Source organism: Rhinolophus sinicus, linkage group LG12 (genome assembly GCF_036562045.2).
Source record: "Rhinolophus sinicus isolate RSC01 linkage group LG12, ASM3656204v1, whole genome shotgun sequence".
In the NCBI taxonomy this organism is placed as follows: Eukaryota; Metazoa; Chordata; class Mammalia; order Chiroptera; family Rhinolophidae; genus Rhinolophus; species Rhinolophus sinicus.
This window is the reverse complement of record NC_133761.1, coordinates 49,767,097-49,783,886: the sequence shown is the minus strand read 5'-3', so window position 1 is coordinate 49,783,886 and position 16,790 is coordinate 49,767,097. Positions and strand designations below refer to the sequence as shown.

At 36.5% G+C, this 16,790-nt stretch overlaps 1 protein-coding gene across 6 annotated transcripts in view; it reads left to right on the top strand.

The window, feature by feature from the left end:
* The window catches only part of RGS7 (regulator of G protein signaling 7), a 439,185-nt gene that overhangs the window by 293,163 nt on the left and 129,232 nt on the right, over positions 1-16,790 (top strand). For 5 of the 6 annotated variants that reach the window (XM_074316786.1, XM_074316787.1, XM_019746833.2 and 2 more), the window contains exon 4: positions 16,641-16,691. The exons of the other annotated variant lie outside the window; for it this stretch is intronic. In XM_074316786.1, the coding sequence (XP_074172887.1) occupies positions 16,641-16,691 (51 nt within the window). The remainder of the gene's footprint in view (positions 1-16,640; positions 16,692-16,790) is intronic. 6 annotated transcript variants of the gene reach the window in all.

The following is a 16,790-nucleotide window of genomic DNA, read 5'->3' as shown; positions in this document are numbered from 1 at the left end:
TTAAGAGTGCGATTCCTATGCACATTACAATTTGGGAAGTGTTGCTCTAGGTAACTTTCTAGCATCTCTATCATTCAAAAGGAGAAAAACTAAAGAGTTTTTTCTCAGTTTCTGACTCTTGCTTATGTATAGAAACTCCCTTATGGGTTCAATTTCTTTGTTTTCCTACTTGTAGAAGAATTTTTGAATTACAGCTGACATTCAATATTACATTAGTCTCAGGTGTGCGTAGTGGTTAGACATTTATATAATTTACAAAGCAAATCCCCGAATAAGTCCCGTATCCACCTGATGCCTTACGTAGTTATGACATACATATGACTATATTTCCTGTGCTGTCAGTCTCTTTGTAGAGGTCCTTTTAGGTTCTTGCCCTTACCAGGGATTTGGTCTTCTAAGGGCACTGCTTTCTTTGCAGACATCTACAGCGGAGGCTGAGCATTTGCCCATGTCTCACACATTTACGTATTTGATGTGGGGCAGAATTTCCCTAACTTTATTATCAATTCAAAACTTTTAACTCTTTTTTTATTCTTTTAACAGTTTTTCTCAACTCCCTAGACTGTAGAATGGCCTCCGGGGCTTTTCCTTGTGCTACACACTCTGTGAAAACCACCCGCTTTCTCTGTGACCTTGTGCTTGCATAGCTGAGTGCTGCTCATGGGTCTCACAGCCCAAATCTCCAAGCTTCCCAACCTCACGGCCCCCAGTACCTGTCAACAGCCCTGTCACTAATCCCTTGTCAGCAGCCTGTCCCACTTCTCATAGCAGCACTTCTAATTTCTCACGTCGTTCTTCAAATTCTAAATAACACAATGGCCTCAAAACATTGTCATGCCTCCTGCTTCACAGGAAAGCTTGAGACATAAACATAACATTTCCCACACTTTGAAAATACTTTCATTTGCTAGTCACAGTCTTTCTTTCCATATCAGAAAAGGGTTTTGACTCACTTCCTGCTTAAATCAAATCCCTTGTATTTGGATTCTAATTCTGTCCTATCTCTCCTAGGACCTTCCTCATCTATAATTCTCTTTCATATGTTTTTTATTCCCACCTTCTAACTTTTAAGGGATAGAAATACTACATTCTGTGTTTGTAAAAAGCAGGTGGAAAGTATTTACAAAAAACAAACAAACAAAAAACCAAACACAAAGAGAAGAAATTGTAAGTCCACAATAATAAATCTACACGAACGTTGCTAGCATTTTTATTTGCAGTGACCATAAACTAGAAACAACACAAAGGTCTGTAAACAAATTGTGGTATATTCGTACAATGGAAATGACTCAGCAGTTAGAGGGAACACTGATATATGCAATAGTATGAATATCAAAAATAGTACATTGAGCAAACTAAGCCAGGCACGAATAAGTATTATTACATCCTGTGAGATTTTGTTTTATGAAGTTCTAGGACAGGCAAAACTAAAACGTGGTTATAAAAATGAGAATCCTAGTTTTCTCTCTCAGGGCAAGGGGTCGTCTAGACCAAAAGGGATCATGAGGGCATTTACGAAGATGATGGAAATGCGCTGTCCTTGTAAGTGGTACATACATTTGTCAGAACTTATCAAATTTTAAACTGAAAATCTGTGCATTTGGTGTTCATAAATTATGCCTCAGTAAAAGTAGGGCTGTGCGTTTAAGTTAACTTACCCTTCTGTGTTTTGCATTCATTTTTGAGCAATCTCACTGAAATCATTGAGACATTTGAGCCAGTAGTGAGAGATTGGAACAATCTCCAAGGAGAACGGGACAGGATGCTAACCGTGAACACGAGGGACTGATGTCTCCTCTCCTTCCTTCTCTCTCAATCCACGTTAGATACCCTATGGACTTGTGCCCAGAGAGGACTGTTCTTAGGTCTATCCTAGCACTTACCACGTTGTAGTATATTCTCCTGTTTCCTTGCCTCAAGTACCATTCCATGAGTTCTTTGAGAATGAGCGTCATATTCTTTTTACCTTTTCTCTCCAGTGTGCCAGTGTCCCCATCATTGCATGGCAAGTACTCATGGTTGTGGAGTGAACAAGTAAATGAATAAGCAACTGGGTGGAAAATGAATTACTGAGTATCAGTAAGAAAGCTGAGGTAGGAGACTAAATTTATAATGGAGACGTACGAGCTGTGTGGATTCTTCAGGATTTCCAGCCTTGGTATTGGAGTAAAGGCATAGCGTCAGCAGAGTCCAACTTTCTTCTCTTTCTGCAGCTACTTTCCCTTAGTAGGCAGTGAGCTTCTTCTAGGTAGAATGATGCTTCTCTTTTGTTATCCGCTCACAGTCCCCAAAAAGAGCGCTAAATGACTCTGGTTTAATGAACAGGTAAGTGGATTCCCAGGATGTTTTGCTGGAGGCAGGTGCAGGAGTGGGAGGGAAGCTGTTTCACGAGGCTTTGGAATAGGGTCATGTTTTTTGCAGTAATTACATTTTGGTGCAAACTCAGAATTTCCGGTTAGGACGAAACCCTTTATGGATTCTGTTATCCTCTTTACTCAAGTTGTTTTTTAAGAGTCAGTTTGCACTCATCAAAGTGCATTCGTATGCTCAGAACAGCAGAATATCAGGTTGTACTGACACTTTGCTTTTTTGGGTTATTACAGACAATGATGAAATGAGCATATGTGTGTGTGTGTGTGTGTGTGTGTGTGTGAGTGCATGGCTTTGTGTACATGTATGAGTACGTCAATAGAGCAAACTTTTAAAATAGTGGATTTGCTGACCTATCAGGTGTTAGCTATAATTTTATGAATATTTCAAAATTATCCTGCAAAGAGACTGAACTGACAAGTGTGTAAAAGTTTTGGTTTCTGATCCTTTCCTCAAAATGGTCTATTATGATACTTTTTTTTTCATTTTGTCAATGTGTCGACTGAGCATTTTTATGCATGTTTTAATTAGAATTCATTTAGATGCTATTGATCGTTTAATATGAACCATTTAATTTTTAGTGAACATCTTGTTCATATATCTTCCTGCTTTGCTCATGAGTTGCTGGTCTGTCGTTATTGTCTTAAAGTTTTAAATTTATATTCACCCGTTCATTCACCAACGATTTATTGAATTATTATTATATGCCAGACACTACTTTAGACACTGAAAATACAGCCATGTCTTCATGGACCTTAAATTCTTCTGGAGGCTGAAAAAAAACAAACATGAAATCTAGTATCAATAAATATCAAATATAACATCAAGATGAGGGCAATGTAGAAGAAATACTTCCCTTTTCTGATTAAGTACAAACATTTCACAGTTCTTTCATTTTTTTTTTTTTTACTTTATTTATATACCTTTTCTTTTTTCTGTGTAGAATTTTTAAATTCATATGAATTCATATTTATCTGTTATTTATCTAATGGCTTCTAGGTTTTGTATTTTCTTAGAAAGCTTTATTCTTACTATTCTACTTCCAAATTTATCTAATTTCCTTCTATTTTATAGCTAATTTCGACTTCTGCCTCTTGTATTTGGCTTGGAGCACTTGTTTTAAATTCCCTCAATTTATTTCTTATTCTTACTTCACAGAAATGTCCTTCCCAAATTGAATGGAAGAGACATTAACAGATTTTTGTTGTTGTTGTTATTGATGTATGGCTATAGTATCATAAGCCCTGGGCTGTTCCCTTTCACATGAATAAGCACACACACACACACACACACACACACACACACACACGCAGTCAGAGAATTATTTCTGTAATACTGTAATGTCTGGACCAATGCTGTCCAATAGACTATCTGCAATGATGTACATCTATATCTACACTGTCCGATACAGTAGCCATTAGCCACATGTGGTTTAAATTGAGCACTTGAATGTGGCTAATGCGACTGACAAGCTGAATTTTAAATTTAATTCCCTTTAATTTTAATGGCTCCATGTGGCTAGTGGTTCATGCATTGGACACCATACTTCTGGACCATTCAGTGGTGAAAAAATGTTTTCATCTTACCACTTGATTCACAATGAAGGCATAAGCAGGGCAATTTAAAACCTTTCTTTCTTTCTTTCTCTTTCTTTCTTTCTTTCTTTCTTTCTTTCTTTCTTTCTTTCTTTCTTTCTTTCTTTCTTTCTTTCTTTCTCCCCTTCCTTCCTTCCTTCCTTCCTTCCTTCCTTCCTTCCTTCCCTTCCCTTCCCTTCCCTTCCCTTCCCTTCCCTTCCCTTCCCTTCCCTTCCCTTCCCTTCCCTTCCCTTCCCTTCCCTTCCCTTCCCTTCCCTTCGTTTCTTTCCAGTTCTAGTGAGCTTTATACTTATTGAGATATAATTAATGTCTAGTAAACTAGTCTTAAAGTGTAAAATTCTATGGACTTGCATATAAATACATCCCTAAAACCATCACCACAATTAAGGTAGTAAGCATTTCTATTGCCCCCACAGAAGTTTCTTCATGCCCATTTGAAATCCATCCTCTTGTCTTTTCACCCCATGGATCATCTTCTTGTCAATCTAGATTAATTTTCATTTCATATAATTTTGTGTAAATAGAATCATGTAGTCTGTACTCTTATTTGTCTATTCTCATTCAGCATAATTATTATTTTATAAATTAAAATGCTTTGCGTTCTATCAAATTAAAATATAATTAAGAAAATGTGATACATATATATAATGGAATATTGCTTAGTCATAAGAAAAGATGAAATACTGCTGTTTGCAACAACATGGATGGATCTGAGATTGTCATGCTATGCTAGGAGAAATAAGTCAGACAGAAAAAGTCAAGATCCATGTGACTTCACTCATGTGGAATATAAAACTGAAAGCAACAAAAGAACAATATGAACAAACAAACAAACAAAAACTCATAGACACAGACAACAGTTTAGTGGTTACCAGAGGGTAAGGGGGAGCAGGGTGGTAGAAGAAGATAAAGGGGGTCAAATGTATGGTGACAAAAGAAGATTTGACTTTGGTTGTTAAACACACAATGTATTATAGAATTATACACTTGAAACCGATGTAATTTTACTAACCAATGTCACTCCAATAAACTTAATAATAAAAAAGCATTTGGGAAAAAAAATGTGTGTGTGTGTGTGTGTGTGTGTGTGTGTGTGTAAATTATAATTTCAATACTTTCTCTATCTTTCCCTTACAAAAAACAAAATAAAAACTTTGGAAGTGATTGTAAGAATGTGTGGACGTAATTAATGAAACAGTTCCCTAAAAGAGAGTGAGCAAGGTAGGAGCCCATCTGAATTACGATCACTCAGTTGATTCCTTTGAAAATAGTGTACCAGAAAGTCAAGATGTCAGATTACTTAAACTCTGTTCTTGCCTCCTCCACAACCACATCAAAATTACAACTAAACTACAGAACAACCATTACTGAGAATCACCTGGTCTAGCTGAACAGCAGTCCTAAGACTGAGGACATTAAGAAGAAGCCACCTCAAGACTAGTAGGAGGGGGAAGATGCAGAAGGGGCTTGTCTCCATACCTTTGTGTGCCAGTTACAAATTAGGATGGCTGTCTTGGCTGTGGATATCTCCCCTGAGGATGAAGTTGTCCCAGCCCCACACCAGGCTCCCCAGTCCAGGGATTCAGTGCTGGAAAAAGAAGTCCCCACAGCTTCTGGCTATGAAAACCAGCAGTGATTGTGCCTGAGTTAGATGGAGGGTGGCTGCCGTCCCAGGCATTCCTCTTAAAGGGCCTATGCATGGACTTACTCTCTGAGGAACTCACTAGCTCTGATCTCCAATGCTGGGTCAGATGTTTGAAAGGCACCAGGGACAGAGAGGAACTGAATTGTCTGGCTATAGGGAAGGCGCTGGAGGGGCAGCTTTCTCTCAGACAGAAGTGCTGGCAGAAACCATTGTTCCTTTACTGAGCTTCATTGCTGGTGGAAATGCAAAATGGTGCAGCCACTTTGATAGACAGTATGGTGGTTTCTTACAAAACTAAACCTACTCTTATCATATAATGAAATGATTGCATTTCTTGGTATTTGCTCAAAGGAGTTGAAAACATGTCCACACAAAACCCTGCATATGAATATTTATTACAGCTTTATTCATAATTACCAAAATTTGGAAGCAACTAAAATGTCTTCCATCTTAGTCAGCTTGGGCTTAGTCATTATAAACTCGGTTTATAAACAACAGAAATTTATATTTCACAGTTCTGGAGTCTGTGAGTCTGTGATCAGGGGCCAGCATGGTTGGTTCTGGTAAAAACCTTCTAGGTTGCAAACTGCTGACTTCTGGTTGTACCCTCACACGGTACAAAGAGAACAGGGGAGTTGTCTGGTCTCTTATCATATTTCCTTTTTGTCCCTAAGCTTTAAAGGTATGACTGATAAATAAAAATTGTATATATTACAGCATGATTTTCCAATTTACATATACATTATGACATGATTACTACAATCAAGTTAATTCATTGCTTCACATCGTTACCTTTTTTTGTTTGTAGTAAGAACACTTAAGATCTACTCTCAGCAAACTTGAATTGAACAATGCAGTTAGTAGTTATAGTGCCCATGTTGTACGCTAGAGCTCCAGAGTTGATTCATCCTTCCACTAAAACTTTGTACCCTTTGACCAACATCTGCCCCATTTTCCTTACTCTCTAGTCCCTGGCAACCACTGTTCTATTCTCTGCTTTTATGAGTTTGACGTTTTTAGGTTCACGTTGCAAGTGACATCATGCAGTATTTTTCTTTCTGTGTCTCGTTTATTTCACTTAGCATTATGTCATCCAGTTCATCCATGTTGTCACAAATGGCAGAATTTTCTTTTCTTTTCTTTTTTAAGGCTGAATAATATTACACAACATATATCACATTTTCTTGATCCATTCATCTGTCAATGGACTCTTAGGTTGTTTCCATGTCTTGTCTCTTGTGAATAGTGCTGCAATAAACAAGGGCATGTAGATAACTGCTTTGAGGTACTGATTTCATTTTCTTTCAGTGTATACCCAGAAAAGGAATTGCTGAGTCATGTGGTAGGTCCATTTTTAATTTTTTCAGTCATCTCCATACTGTTTTCCCTATTGGCTGTACTAATTTACATTTCCACCAATAGTGCACAAGCGTTCCCTTTTCTGTACATCCTCATAAGTACTTGCCATTTATATATACACACATATATATATTAGCTATGCTAAAAGATATGAGGTGATATCTCATTGTGGTTTTGATTTGTATTCCCCAGATGATTAATATGATTAATGATGTTGAGTGTCTTTAAAAGTACCTGTTGGCATTGGCCATTTGTATGTCTTCTTTAGAAAAATGTCTATTCAGGTCCTTTGGCCATTTTTTAAATCAGGTTGTTCATTTTTTTAATATTGAGTTATATGAGTTCCTTATATGTTTTGATATTAACCCCTTACTGAATATATGGTTTGCAAATATTTTTTTCCCAATTCATAGATTGTCTTTTCATTTTGCTGATTGTTTCTTCTGCTGTACAGACGGTTTTTAGTTTTATATAGTCCCACTTGTTTATTTTTGCTTTCCTGAGCTTTTGGTGTCATATCCAAAAAATTATAGTCAAGGTCAATGTCAAAGAGCTTCTCTCTTATATTTCCTTCTAGGAGTTTTATCATTTTAAGTCTTGCATTTAAGTCTTTAATCATTTTTGAGTTGATGCTTATGTATGATGTAAGATAGAAGACTACTTTCATTCTTTTGCATGTGACTATCCAGTTTTTCCAGCAGCATTTATTGAAAACTGTCTTTTCCTCAGTGTTTATTCTTGGAAACCCCACTCAAACAGTGGAATATTATTCAGTGCTAAGAAAGAAATGACTATCAAGCCATGAAAAGACATGAGAGAAACTTAAATGCATCTTACTAAGTGAAAGAAGCCAATCTGAAAAGGCTATCTACTGTGTAATTCCAACTATACAACATTCTGGAAAAGGTAAAACTGTGGAGAGAGTAAAAAGATCAGTTACTAGGGGTTAGAAGGGAGAGTGGGATAAATAAGTGGAACACAGAGGAGGGCAGTGAAATTACTCTGTATGATACTATAATAGTGGATACATTTCATTATAAATTTGTCTAAACTCATAGAATGGACAACACCAAGAGTGAACCCTAATGTAAACTGGGAACTCTGATAATGATGTGTCAATATAGGTTTACCAATTATAACAAATGCACAACATTAATAACGTATGTTGATAATGGGGGAGATTATGCATGTGTGAAGATAGGAGTTATATGGGAAATCTCTGTACCTTCTCAATATTACGTGAACCTAAAACTGTTGTGAAAAAATAAACAGGCTAGCAAACAGGTACCTGCTAAAAATGCTTAATAAAATTACCAAAAATGTAGTTCTGAGCATATTAACTTTATTGACCAAACATAGTAAACTGGAAGTACATAAATAAATATCATCTACAACAAGACACATGTATTTATTTATAAAATGTTATTCATGTTTATCAAAATGGAGAATTTCTAGTTTAAAAAGTACTGTTCAAAATTTACTTTATTTTTAATTGTATTTAAGAATCACTATTAAATGTCTATGGTCATTTTGTAAGATGTCCTTAAACCAAAGAAATCAAATGATTCTTAACTTTATAGCATTGAAAGTATAAAGTTTATTTAGGTAGCAGTGACAATTAAAGAATCCTAATATACTAACTCAAAATACACGAAAACTCCAAGGTGTCCAGGACTACTATATTCTGAGTTTGGTCTTTGGGAAATTCAATTAGAATCCTGGCTAGTAGTTCTTGACTCACTACCAGGTACTGTGCTCTAGTCCTTGAGGAGTTTACAGTGTAGTGATCCATATATAGACAACATCTATTCAATGTAATAAGTTGTAATGGAGGAGTAGACACTGTGCTATGAGATTCAAGAGAGGAAATTTTAATTCGGTATGGAAGAGGAGGAGGGGGGGTAATAACCAAGACAACTTTCAGGAGAAAGTGACACTTGGGCTGTGTCTTAGATAGAAGAAATAATTCCAACCAGAATAAACAGTCTTTGTAAAAGCATGGAGTATGAAGCATCATTCTACTTATGGTTAAAGAATTTCAAGTTGATTTCAAGTTATAAAGTCCAGAAGAGGTAAGGGTGTGACTTGAGGGGTAGAAAAGAGGCAAACCACGGAAGGCCTGCATGCTGTGCAAGTCCTTTAGTCTATCCAGGCACAACAAGGTTAGGGTTAGTATTAGTGTTAGGGTTAGGGTTAGGGCTAGAGCTGGGGTTAGGGGTAGGGCTAGGGTTACTGAAGACTTTTCATGCAAATATGTATAGTGGATTTTTTTTCTTGTTTTAGTTCTGGAAATTTTTATTTATTTAATTTCAAAGAATTTAATATTGAAAGCCAAGACAGAGATTTTAATGGAAACCTATGTGAAATACCTAGCATATCTTGTAACAGAACTCAGTAGATGTTAATTTACTCTTTCATTCTCTTGTGGCTGTAAACTACACTAGAGGAACTTTTTGTCTATCAATCAATCAACATTTTCTTCATTTCATCTGTGCCTCATAGAGACAATTAGACAATTGGACGTAAGCTATGTATAGCTTTAAAAAGATATGTTGAGGACAAGTCTCCTAGACATTTCTTTATGCAGGAGCAGCTAACATATGGGATAGATTAATTAATTAATCATTTATTGTTCATAAGTTCCAATATATTAGCGAACTCAAAATTCATAGTTATATCTTCACATTTTACATTTTACTTATCACTTATTTCATTTTTTTGTGAGCCTAAAGAACTGGAGAACCAAAAAAATAAGTGTAATAATTTTTTTCTTAAAGGGATTCTATATTGTGGGAACTAAAAAATAATTAATTATTTTCTTCCCACCTTCAAGTTCTTCTAGCTGGACTAGTCATCAAATTGACAAAGACAGATTAACAGGAGAAGATCAACTTTTTAATACATGTGCATAAGGAATTCACATAGGCATGAAAATTTCAAAAACACTAAGGCAACATTGAGTATATATGACATTTTGGAGAAAGGAGAAAGGAGGGGAGGGGTATTAGCTTTCAGAAGTGAGAATGAGGGCAATTTACAGGTACTTGAGGAAGAGGGGAACATACATGGCAGGAACATTCTTGCTGGGCAACTCGGAAACAATGGGACACAGTGGGTGGGTATCTGGCTAACAGGAGCCGGTCTGATGTCCTCTTATTTACCATACTTAATTCAAATTAGGCTATGGCAGCATCTAAGATTCCCTTCCTGAAGCAGGTTTCTCTGAATCTGTTGGGCAGGAAAGGAGGGGTGGGGGTGGCCAAAGGCTATTTCTGAGGGTTTTTTTTGTTGTTGTTGGTTTGTTTGTTTTTTAATAAGCAGCTTAAAATTACTATCACAAAAAGCAACATTAGGTGGCAAAATTTTGGTTCCCTTCACTATATCCCAATCCTGAGGACCCACTGCAAACTTATTCTGCTCTTGATTTTTCAGTGCTCTTTATTGCAATAAAGCATACATCAAGAAACAGTTTTTTCACTTCCTTCACCTAATTCTGTGGCATTTCCCACACTTACTCTCAGCGTTTCATACAAGAGACACAAGTGGTGTTTGTCAGAGCATGATTTGGAAAAAGCTCCTCTGGTTGGTACTAATCATCTTGATCTCCGGGAGAGGGTAGGAAACAGTTCTTAGGGTCATCCCAATTTCCTTTTATGCCCTAATTATTGTCGTTTTTGCTTCCTTGCTGTTTTTGCTGCCTATCTTTAAAGCTTCTTAGGCTTTGAAGCGGCACAAAATTCTTGCTTTGTGTGTTAAAAATTCAGATAAATTCCCATGATCTTAGTTAAATATCTGCTGAAAAAACAATCAAGGAATTCTACCCCATATCTAACTTATTTTCATTGTGCTTTGCCAGAAAGTAGGGAAATAAAATTTTACTCTTTCTGTCTTCAGAGCACAGTGGTAGTAATTGCTATGAATGTTGGACTGGGGATCCTTTGATTTGCAGATGCAAAAGACCAACATTTTCCGTGTTTCTGCTTTTGGGGCAAGGGCCATAGGACTCTGAAGAGCAAGAACCTGGAAAGGAAATGTAATCAACAAGATAATATGCTTTTTGTCATCACATTTACAATACATTTAAGTGTCCTCTTTTCTACATTTTTAAAATGTAGACTGAGGCTTAAAATGTGTCTCAGATTTATCAAAAGGAGTAATCTCTGTTTTGATGTTACTCTCCCGTTAGTCTCTAGATTTCAGGGGAGTTATCAGCTATGGAAGATTGAAAGAAATACTTTTACATCATACATTTAATCCCATTCCAAACTGTGATCAGAAGGTAATTTTAATGCAATGACAACTGGATAATCTTCTCTAAATATAGTTGATATGTAAAAATCTAGACATAACAAAAGTCAATTGGGTATAAGTTATTAATAAAAAAAACCAAATTCTTTACTTTAGAAGATACACACTCATAAAACCCCACAAATGCGTACATACCATGAGGTTCTTTTGAATTCTTTTAGTGCACCTTACGTGTAGTTTTACTCACACCCACAAAAATGTATTCATACGCTGCCTTTCAGAAATATAATAATTTCATAGAACGAAACAAATTTATATTTATAACAAAGCAGAAGAGCATGCTCATTTCTTTTTTTTTTTTTTTTTGAGCATGCTCATTTCATTCAAAGTTTGACATGTTTTTGAGCTCCACATCCCCTGTCTCTTGTGCTTTTTTTGTTATGAAAATGTAAAAGCTGAAGAACTGGAAGGAAGATGTAGCTTATACCTATTGTTTTGTTTGCCAAGCATCCATTCTTTCTGGAAACTGTTTCCCTGTATGCTTCCCACCAGCACAGCTATGTTAATGCACTCTGGTTTCACATTTCTTGCCACAGTTGATTGATATAGGAATGGGTGCCTTCCCCAAGCTGAGACCCTCCATCAGAAAGTAGGAATTGTGCCTACGAGATTTAGCCTCATACTGCCTGCTGCCTTCAGAGGAGGATGTGTAAACCCAGGAGCTGTGAGCTTTCACTACCCACTTCATGGATGGGAAGCAGCAACGGCTATTTTTAGAGAAATATGTCCAGAAAGGAACCAAGATGAGAGCAGGAGAGAAGTTTCTGACATTGTAAAGACTCCTGCTTCTATTTTCCTTGAAACCCAAATGCATTCCTTTCCTTTGGTTCAAGGTATCTTTTAGTAAATTTCTTCATTTATGTGTTTATTTTTTATACTTTCCTTAAATATTGTTCTTTGTAATCAAAAGCGCTTTCCTATAAGAAATCAAAATTTGGTGTATTAATTCTTCTTGGTGTATTAATCTTAGATATTAGTAGTTTCTTATGTGAAAGAATCAATGGAGATTCCTTCAAAAATATTAAAACTAGAACTACCATATGATCCAGCAATTCCACTTCTGGGTAGTTATACAGAGAAATCCAAAACACTAATTTGAAAAGATATATGCACCCCTATGTTCACTGCGGCATTTACAATAGCCAAGATATGGAAGCAATCTAAATGTCCATTGACAGATGAATAAAGATATGTGTGTGTGTGTGTGTATAATTCAACCATAAAAAAGAATTAAATCTTGTCATTTGTGACAACATGGATAGACCTTGAGGACATTATGCTAAGGGAATAAGTCAGACAGAGAAGGGCAAATACTATATAATCTCACTTATATGTGGAATCTAAAACAAGCAAACAAAAATCTGAACTTGTAGATATGAAGAACAGATTGGTGGTTGCCAGAGTCGGGGGAAGGGGGCAGCAAAATGGGTGAAGGTAGTCAAACTATACAAACTTTCAGCTATAAAATAAATAAGTCTTAAGGGTGTAATGTACAGCATAAGGACTATAATACTCTACTGTATATTTGAAAGTTGATAAGAAAGTAGATCTTGAAAGTTCTTATCACAAGAAAAAAAAATTGTAACTCTGTATGATAATGGATGTTAACAGGAATTACTGTAGTGATCACTTCACAATATGTAGGAATATCAAATCATTATGTTGTTCACCTGAAACTAATATAATGTATGTCAAATATATCTAAAAACAAGAAAGACAAAGAGAGAGAGAGAGAGAAGGAAAGAGAAGGAGAGAGGGAGGGAAGGAGGGAGGAAGGGAGGAAGGGAGGGAGGGAGGAAGGAAGGAAGGAAGGAAGGAAGGAAGGAAGGAAGGAAGGAAGGAAGGAATCATCAATGCCCTCCATAGCTCACCAGGAACACACCTGTGATTGAACAAATCAGTGGGGGATAATGCTCACCCTGGGAATGAAGAGGTGTCTTAGTAACAAAGTGCTGAAAATGATATATACAGCATTTGAACATGGAATGCCTTATTGAATGAATCTTCAAACCTGACAATCGTTTTCCAGTTGTGTTTAAGATCGGGCAGGATGCATCAACAAGCGGGAACATAAGTAATCATTAGAAATAAATCATTGTGCTGAGATACCATGTTTCCCTGAAAATAAGACCTAGCTGGATAATCAGCTCTAATGTGTCTTTTGGAGAAAAATTAATGTAAGACCCGGTCTTATTTTACTATAAGACTGGGTATAATATAATATAATATAATATAATATAATATAATATAATATAATAATATAATATACTACTGGGTCTTATATTAATTTTTATTCCAAAAGATGCATTAGAGCTGATTGTCCGGCTAGGTCTTATTTTCAGGAAAACATGGTAGTAGCTATTATTTATTTTAAAGATTAAGGAAAATTTGGTTAATTCTTTCAGCTTTACAAAATGGGAATAGGCTAGCTTAAAAAAAATTGTTTTCAAATGTAATAGAAATTTGTCAGTTTTTAAAATTAAACTGAGTGGAAATTAGTTTTGCATGAAGAGTTTTAAAAATTATGGCAATTAGAGATACACTGGGGTTTCATAAAATGCTGGATGGGAATTACTGTTGCAGCTGATTTTTCAGTGTTTTGAATCCTTTGTGCATAAAGTACATGTTTATCAGCATCGAGCCGTACCTTCCATAAATATTTAATGGTGGTATGCGTTGTCGCACTTGGAAGAGAATGGGGGGAATGTGATGAGTAAGATGTTTCTTCCCTCAAGAGGCTCACAGAAGAGTGACTCTGCTTCACTCCACATTCTTCCCTCTGTGTCCCTAAAATTTCAGGTCTGTGGCCTGACTTCCATAGAAACTCAATAAATGTTCATTATTCCTATTTAATGATGATGATGAGAGATATTTAGTGTGCCTGTTTTAAGGAACTAAGAATAATGTTGGAAAAAAATATTGCCCGGATATACAGATATAATGTCTTATTTTTAGCCAGAGATCTTAAGAACAGTTGTTCCCTCCAAAACACGGTACTATGTTATTTGTTAAATAAAATATATTCATATTGCCAACACTGAGGTTTCAGCCAGATATTTGGGCATTGCAGAGTCTCCTCATTTCCCTGAAAGAACTGTATTGTAAAGTTTAATGTCTTGCTTCAGGAATATTTGGGCCCCTTCCATTGTGATTCGGAGGTAAAGTTTTCATTAATAACTTTAACAGAAATTACAAAAAGAGTTTAGTTTTGTCAAGGATACAAATCAAAATTATAACATTTTGGTTGCTTGCAAAGTCTTCATATATCATATTTATAAAAATTTCATGGTGTGTGTGTGTGTGTGTGTGTGTGTGTGTGTGCCTCAAATTCAGGTTCAGGGTACGGATAGCTGTAGTTGACACTGGTAGCTAAGGGTGTGCTGTAATCTGTAAAGGGAACACGGACAGCTGTGGAAGTGGTACAGGCTCAGAACAGAGCCTACTTCAGGTCTCGTCCCTCCACAGAGGGGCAGGCTGGGGAAACCCCTTTACTACGCAGGGCCATAACACGGATGAGGAAATGAGATTGATGTCTCAGTGTCTTTTACTTATTTGCTTTAATTATAGATGGAGTGGTGACGTGTTAGCCTTGGAAGGGGAAAATTGTCCTTGTGAAGGTTGATTACAGTAGCTGAAAATTACATGCCAGTCAAACAGTATTTGTGTGGCAGATGCCATCCTTCTGTAAACTCTCCTAGAGAAAGATAGAGAAAGGCTATCTCGCTGTTCATTCCTCCCTTCTTTTAACATTTACTGATCACTTTTTCCACATCAGGCACTGGTTTATGTGTTTGCAATCCAAGGAGGAATAGCACACACCCCTGCCTTCAAGGAACGTATTCATGCAGCCCTGATGCAGCCTACTATGCATGCATCACTCTTTCATACATAATTTTGTCATTTTATGCAGAAGTGAGAAAGCCGCATTTAATAGAAATGACCATCCCAGGTATATCAACTCCTCTTCCTTTCACTCTCGTTTCTGCTCTTATTTTCACCCTTCAGTTCATCTGCAGTGCCGCTGAACTGGAAAACTTGGGTTCCTTTGTTAATTCTCCCACTGACCAAAATCCTGACACAAGTCCCAAATTTTGTTTTAATTCGCCCGTACACTGAGCTAGTTCAGGGCCTTCTCCTCTCAGGCCTGGATCACAACCAGTAGAAATGTTGGACTCCCTGCTTTCTTTCTGAATGGTCTGAGGCGCTCCACACACACTGCCACTCAAAGCCCTTCAACTTACTTTGTAATCTCATCTACTGTTCACAAATAATTGCATGTCTCTTACTCTGCTTACTTTGCAGGAGAGGAAAAAAAAAGTGACCTGCCAAATTCTTTAGCTTGGAATTCAAGACCTGCTGAATGCAGTGTGAACGCTTCTATTAGATTCAAGTTCCTATTACTCCCAGCACCTACTAGTATATAGAAAGTGTGTAATTAGTGGTTTTTATTGACTGTTAGCCACTCTTTAACTTTGGCGTATGCCTCTTCAGCAACTAACTTTCTGTCTTGTTCATTCACCAATATCTACCTCAAGCATTACATTTTATGCAGACTCACCCTCATTTTTTCCACATGAAGGGAAAGACATAGTCACTCATGTATTTTAATTCATCACACGTTACTGAGCTCTTCCTATGCTCCAAATAGACAAAGATAACTATGATACCCCGCTTCAAGGTTCTCACTCTAGAGCTTTAAGCCAGTAAACAGTTGCGACGTTGTGTGATCAACACTGTGGTGCAAAGCTGCACAGATTCTAGTGAGGTTCCATGGAGCGTGTTGTAAGCTCAGTAGACAAAGTTGAGGGTCAAGGGAAGTTTGGTTGTGTGAATGAATCTTGAGTGTTTCGAAACTAGTGGAAGGACATTTCAGTCAAAGAGAGAAGTACTTTAAAGGCACAGAGGGTTGAAACACACAGGAGTGTTCAAACACTGACAAACGATGTGGCCTGGCTTAAGCATAGATACAAGATGAGGTGGAGCAACCAGAAATGAGAGACTATACAGACTATTTTATAAAGTATTAGTTATGCCACGCTAAGAATTGCGCTTGAAGCAAAGTGAGCATTCAATAAAAATTTATTCAATGAACAAATGAACAAATCGCTTCATCCGCTATTGGTATATTAAATCTTCATGTTTAGATATTTCATATTTAGTAATTTCCTGGTTTGCACCTTAGCCCATTGAGGAAAAACTATATATTCACACTATGTTTTCACTACTCCATATATGGCTGATCTTTAATCTGTTAATTAGAAACTTTCCTACTAATATGAGTGCTAAAAGTTGAGAGTTCTTAAAATTAACATATATAAACAAATGTTCACATAAATTTGTGTTTTTCTTTTTTCTTTTTCTAGGGTCAGACATTGTTCAGTGGTTAATAAAGAACTTAACTATAGAAGATCCAGGTAAATAAATCATTTTCCCATTGATAGAATTATGTTCTTTGTGGTTTTTAAGAAATATGTTTTCTCAGGGCTAATCTGACAACCAAACAAACCTGAAAA